Here is a 7,266-nt window from a genome sequence, read left to right on the forward strand (position 1 = left end):
AGGCTGCTGCGAGGAGAACTGCATTCAAGTAGAAGGCCCAAACCCACAGCCGCTTGAAACAAAGCATCTGTCACTATTGAGATGATGTTGACCTTTGACCTTTGATGGAAATAATCAGCATCTGTAAGAAAAATGAGCAGGATTTTGTCCAGGATGATTGAGAAAATGAGAAATCAAGCTGCTTACCTATATCAAATTACCATATCAAAGAAAGTCAGCCAAATTATTCTATGGGAATATCCAGGGTTCAAACTGCTTTTTAAGAATAAAACTCAAGCACTTTCAAGGTACCTAAACCAAAAACTTCTAGAGTCCACAGTAACCACTGTATATTGACACTTTATTTTAACGGTCTTCATGTAAACTTCTCTGATTGATTGATTTTATTTGACCATTCTTGATATAAAAAAATATGAAACAGCAACCTGGTTCATACGTAATATAAATAGATAAATAGTCAGGGATGACACAATAAAGCCCTAAGGCTTATTTCCATTGTGGTCCCTCTCACTTCTCATTTAGGGTAAGGGTCCGCTCTACATTCGGTGTTTACTAGATTTTATGAATTTTAGACCTTGGATACATAGCGGTTAAAATTAATCATTTTCCAAACTTTCAAGAGTTTGCACAAACACTGAATATCTTAGGTTCAGTATCTGGTTTTACAACATATAAAACAGTCAAAATTGACTTGTTCACCCTTATTTATGCCCTTAAAATCCACTTCTCTTTTGGCAAAATCTGACCAAATTGTGTACTGGAGTACTGTGGCCCCATTAGATGCAAGCAAAACCTTTGAGTGAATTAAATAATTAAACTGTGGTTCTCATATATCCACTAACAACAAGTACATTTAGATAACCACAAATAATATTTAACAATTTTATTCACATAACTTAAAAAAAAAGTAATTTACAGTGTTTAAAACAGATTAAATTGACCTGACACTGAAAAAAAACATACCTACATCAAGTGAGAGGTGAGCCCATTTGTGCCACACAGTCTTAAGCAAAGATGTTACAGTGTTAATATACAGAACATATGAAGAATGATAGAGTGAGGAAAAATACCAGCTCAATGTACAGGATATCTCCAATATCTTCAACACGGGAAACCACAAGTGACTGCAGTTTGCTAGTGCAACACGTTTGTCAATATGCATCATTTATAAACATACTCTTAGATTTTTATCTCTGAATTTCCCAACAAAGCAGACTACATGTTGCAGTGAATGATGAAAGTACAGTAACCTTTATGCATGTACTTTTATTAGAACATAAGAACTTTAGGGATTCACTTTCAATTTCTTACATTTGATTTAATCTTATGTTCTTACAATTGTGGCCTGACTCAAAGCAGGGAAAATAAAACGTGTAAAATAACCGTTGAACTCATCCACAAGACCAACTGTCGTCAATAAAAATACCTGAACAAACTCCTTTCTACAAATCATATTTTTGGGGGGACATAAATATTACCTTTCATCTTGTCTATTGTATCTGGTACTCTGTAGCCATGGTTACCATCTGACCCCCCCATTGACGCATTCATCTTGCAATAAGACAGGAGCGACACACAGCTCCAAGATGGCAGGATGTCTGTGAAAGCAGTTCTCCACAGGAAACCAAACCCATCTATATATCAGCGTACCCAACTATCAGTTAAGTCGCTCCAATATAGACATAATGATTGGCTCCTCCTCCCCCCGCACAGATCCGTCTGAAGAAACTCAACAGGAGACGGACGCAGAATGATTGGGATTGATCTGATGGTTGTGTGGGTAGAGTCACGTTGGTGTAATGAGGAAAACACTTCCTGCCTGATAGCAGATGGGATGAGGACGTGTTGCACAGCGAGCTCGAGCAGGCAACCGTGCCAAGAGCGCAGCCTCTCAGATCTTCAATCTTTGAGAGTGAAGCGGTGCGAAGGGGAAGAGGACACAAACCATCCTGCCATGTCTCCAGAGCTTTGCTTCAGATGTAGAGAGAACCGTCAGCAGGTCCCACATAACCAACTCCAATCAGGAGAACATCTATCAGCGTCCAAATGCCCAGGCCTCCAAAGCTGAACAGCTTGCCCAGACCCTCTCTCCACTGGCCCAGATAAAACCGGTCCGCCCCAAAACCGCCGAGTGTAATGCTACGGAGAGACATGAGAAAAAACACAACACAGTGTCACAGATGCTGTCAGGATGTCAAATGTTTGCAGCATTGTGATACTAGCGGCAGGGTTACCTGAGTGCTAATGCCGTTGACCATTTGTATCCACCAGTCCAGTTACAAAATAAACGTTTCTGAAAACGTCTTTTACCTGCAGAAGAAAAAAGATATTTAGTGTACATAGAGAGAGGTCCTGATTTTTAAAAATATTTCCTAATTAGGAAACCACGTTCTCAACCAAATTTCAGGAGAACAAATGAGCCTGACTGAACACAAATTTCCCCCAGTAAATCCACAATATATGTAGAAAACATTTCAAAAACACTTTTAGCATTATTTTATGTTTAATATTGTGTATTTGCTTTAGATTTGGGTTCCGATCAAGGACCACTATGCACAAAATACTTTCAACACAAGACTTATACTCAATTCTAGTAACTAAAGGTTTATTTTTAACAAGATTGTAGGATTTTTTAAAGTGGGGTTTTAGGAGGTGCTTATGCATACTCAGAGTATTATTTAGAGTAGATCGTGCAGGGCATGCCCCCAGTTTTGAGAAGCAAAGCAATGTACTACTGTACAGTTTAACTGAATAACAAGTGACCAGTCACTTGGTGGCATACCCGTTATAAAAATAATTATATGGAAATGTACAAATACTGCTGCCAAATTGACAATTCCAATGATAAGTGTCATAGATACAATAAAGTTATTAAATTATGTTTTTCTATTTTAATAAACTGCCTGATTTACACCTGGTAGACCTAAAGAAATACATTAGCAATAGCGATCCCGTCCTGAAGAGGAGGGCTAAAAACTGCATGGCCATAATTGCTTCACAAAAATATCTTTAGATCAAATTATTTATCACCTAAGAGACAGACTAATCATGGGAACTTAAACACAACCTTGAATGGCTAACAATTCGTATTTTTGTTTTAGGCAATATGGTCACACATTTTAACTAGGTAAAATTTATATCTGTTAAACTACCCCTTTCCAACTATCTCTCCAGTGCATGACAAAGACACAGTTATCATACCTAAACAATGTACATGGTCCAACACGTCACAGGTGGCATTGTAGCGCTTGCGTGGGCAGGACACTGTCATACAGTTGGTGGAGTTTGAGCAGCGGTACTGGGACGGGTCCAGCTGCCAGCAGAACTGACACGTGATGGAGAGAGAGAAGTTGGTTTGAGGCTGTCCCGACTCTCCCTACAAATACAAAAACATCATCAATACGCAAAATTAAAACACATCTATTTATCTTGGTGACTTTCGTTAAGCAACATTAAATCACTTGTCACATTTTATAGCTGACACAAATGCTGCATTTACATTACATGTTCATTTCTTTTCTTTTTTTTTTTTAAATCAATGTGCCAAACAAGGTGTAGACTTCTGAGTATAGATTTCCACCTTTACTCTACATTTATGCAGCATAGATCTACCACAAGATAAACTGCTACTCACTATACATTGAACTCCTTTTTTGGGTTTACAAGTGAAGGAAGCCAGTTTCCTATAGGTGCAGTTGTGCTGGTAATTGCACTGAATGCAATCAGCTGGCAGGCGACCACACAAACCCCGACTGGGACACTTGGAGGTGTAGCTCTCTTCATCTGCTGGAGACACTGCAGAACAGAAAATAGGGAGGTTTTTTTTCATTTTATAGCAGGAAAAATTCATGTAATTTCATGGCTTCATGTCTAGGACCATTAATAGGTGTGGCAATAACTGTTTCCTTCTGAACCTATTGCCAGATATAGAAAGAAAAGCTGTGGGGGGGAAAATGACTAACAAAGACCGACAAATAGTCCTTGGGCAAAGCTATTCATGCCTGATTGCTCCATTAAGGCTGTTTGCTGGCCAGCACAAAGGAAAAGAAGGAAAATGTAATTTTTAAATTGAAAAACCTAAATATTATAAACATGCATTAAAGTTGAAAAAATAAATACAAAAATGCATTTGAAAGTTGACCAATCCTGTTTGAATAAAGCATTGTTTCTATGGTCTTGTTTTTATTTTATAACATACATAAATTTAGTTTAAGAAAGATAACTTTTGTTTTACATGACAATGGTCACATAAACAAAGTGCTGATGTAGGTTAGATATGCACAGATGTGCAGTATATAATCCCAGACTATATATAAGCGACCCCTTTCTATTCTGTCAAGTGCTTGTTTGGATGATTTCTAATCATCAACATGTCATTAATTGGAGACATAGGTTAGTAAGGGCTAAATGATTTGTAAAAATATCTATATGGATAACTTTGACTTTATTTTTTAAATATATTGGTTTTTGTATATTTTGTATATTGGTTTGCTTTTCTATTTTGAGCAAGGATCTCTACCAAGAAAGATTTTTTCTTATGTCAGTAGAATACAATTTATAGGCTGAGACACCTCTACAGTATAACCATACTTAATTCAAAATAGTATTTTAGCACCTACTCACCTTTGTCAAACATTGTGCCTCCTGTGATAGTTGGAAATTGCACATTGTTTTTCGAATACAAATCTAATAAACTGTTCAGATCTGATTTAGGTTAAGTTACCTAGTGTTCTCCGTGCTGTTATATTTATTTGTAGGAATGTTCAGAATCAGTCTCTTTATGTGTTCACTGTAAAAGAAACCGTGGTACCAGGTTATAGTCGGTATCATGAATGGTGATTATTAACTGATGTGTTTACCTGAGGCTGCAGCTGGGACCACTGGGCTGGTGATGACAGGTCCATGCTGGGCATGGGTGTAGGTAGGATCCTGGCCAACATTAGGGGAGCTCAGGTAGCCTGACAAACAACCAGATAATAAGGAAGATGAACAACTTCAACTTACTCATGTGCTCTAACCATATATCATCACCCTGTTAAAGTGCCCTTGCACATGGCACCCAACCGCCCTGCACAGCTCCCCGGGCGCAGTAATGTGCTGCCCACTGCTCCTTGCATGGTGTGTTCACTTGTGTGTAAAAGGGATGGGTTAAATGCAGAGGTTGAATTTCCCCATTGTGGGATTAATAAAGTAATCTTCTCTTCTTCTTCTTAAAATAATCGCCTAACTAATTTTTTCAAGTTTCGCAGGAAACAAAAAACTTCACCTTTTAGTAACATATGACATTTATTGATCATTTCACTCAAAAAGGATGGAACAAATGATGGCTATTGATATAGTAATAACACTGTGTGTAACTTGTGTAACTTAAGAGAAATAAATTACTTTAAATAAAGGGTTAGGGTTAGAATTTAGTTAAGTTACAATTTTTTGAACATGCCTTCGTGACTTGAGCAAGATATAAGAGTCACACAAGCCTGTCAGAAACATGACATGACAAGTATCATGAGCATTAATGTTACTTCAAAGTGTCATTAATGTTCATGACACCTCCCATGTCATGTTTATAACACGCTCATGTCACTCTTATGTAGACACCTTAGAGTAAAGTGTTACCAATATTAGTGTCAACAATAAAACACTGAAAAACTAAACAATCTCCCTCTAGCTAAGAAGTGATGATCTTAAAGGGGTAAAATCACATGATCTGATAAACTGAGGATGTAGGCGATTTTACCATAGGTGGCCAGCGTCATGAGGAGATGATTTAGGCAAAAAAACAAAACATTTTTTTACAAAAAATGACTTAGGCGATTATTTTAACAGTGTGACGATATGATTATTAAGAAAAATAGCTGATTAAAGCTAACATTATTAAAAACACATAAGTGCTGACTGTTTGAATATTGTTTAGTAATACCCACTGCTGCATTAGCGTATGACGAGACAATGACAATGTATCGTTAAATATAAATTAGAAGTCTAGTTAATTAAACAATGCAGGCAAATGCTAATGTTAGCAAGATGTTAACATAAGTCAAAAGGGGTAGTCAGCCGTTAGCTCTCACGAATAGCAAATTAAACACAGTTTAACCACCCGAAATGCCTGTTGTGTTAAACAAAACACGATTCAATCAGCGCTAACCAACGCATCCCATGTTTTCATTGCTAACCAGCTCGGTGCCTTAGCGTTAGCTCAGGCTAACCAGCTAATGCTAACTCACTGGGAGGAAGCTAACGTTAGTACGATGACAACAAACGGAAGACAGCCACAGTCGAGCTGGTTTATATCTGTAACAGTGCCCTTATACATACCGTTAACACACTGTAAGGCAAGGTCCATTAGTAAAATGACAACAATCCCGTAGGTTTTGAAGCACCGTCCTCGGTCCGGTCTCCAAATCTGACAGATAGTAGCCATTGTTGCGGCAGAGCAAAGTAAAGCTGCGTTCAGGACGTGTAGGAGAAAAAGCGACTCAGCAAAGAAGAGGTAAATAAATACACTGGCACTAATTACTAATATTGCGTTTATTGCACCCAATCGTTCCCAAGTCAAGTCAAGTCAAAGTTTATTTATAGAGCACATTTAAAAACAACCTCAGTTGACCAAAGTGCTGTACAGTTATTCAAATAGAATAAATCATACACAAATAGGTATAAATAAGACAATAAAAACAATGAAAACAATAAAATACTAAAAACAGTAAAAACAATAAAATAAAATAGAATAAAATAGTAATATAAACTCAATCCAGAACAGTGTTAGAGATAAAAAGACAAATAAAAGGGTAAAAAAGTAAAAAAGAAAGCCAAGGATTCTTGCTTAGCTGGGACTGAACGCCAAGGAGAATAAATAGGTTTTTAGGTTTTTCCCATACGTCTTAGATTAAATCAAAGCACTTTTATAAATGAAATATTATGTTTTTTGGGTTCCAGGAAAAAATAAACAACCTCACAATATTTATCGTCACACTGTTAAAATAATCGCCGAAGTCATTTTTGTCAAAATTGTTTTTTTTTGGTGACATGAGCGTGTCTTAAACATGACATGGGATGTGTCTTTTTTGCCTATGTCATTTATTTATCTTAAGTTACATAATTTACACACAGTGTTATTACTATGCCAATAGCCATCCTTTGTTACATCCTTTTTGAGTGAAATTATCAATAAATGTCATATGTTACACTTTTGGTGAAGTTTTTTGTTTCCTTCAAAACTTGAAAAAATGAGTTAGGCGATTATTTTAACAGGGTGACGTTATAACA

General features: G+C 36.9%; 1 protein-coding gene across 1 annotated transcript; it reads right to left on the reverse strand.

The window, feature by feature from the left end:
* Positions 1-868: 868 nt before the first annotated feature.
* tm2d3 (TM2 domain containing 3) lies at positions 869-6,791 on the reverse strand. The gene is made up of 6 exons (XM_059359430.1): positions 6,316-6,791; positions 4,860-4,958; positions 3,635-3,795; positions 3,202-3,376; positions 2,235-2,310; positions 869-2,139 (listed from the first exon to the last, which is right to left on the reverse strand). The coding sequence occupies exons 1-6, from the start codon at positions 6,419-6,421 to the stop codon at positions 1,974-1,976; spliced, it is 783 nt and encodes a 260-aa protein (XP_059215413.1). The 5' UTR covers positions 6,422-6,791; the 3' UTR covers positions 869-1,973.
* Between the last annotated feature and the right edge of the window lie 475 nt (positions 6,792-7,266).

This window comes from Centropristis striata, chromosome 2 (genome assembly GCF_030273125.1).
Source record: "Centropristis striata isolate RG_2023a ecotype Rhode Island chromosome 2, C.striata_1.0, whole genome shotgun sequence".
Classification (NCBI taxonomy): domain Eukaryota; kingdom Metazoa; phylum Chordata; class Actinopteri; order Perciformes; family Serranidae; genus Centropristis; species Centropristis striata.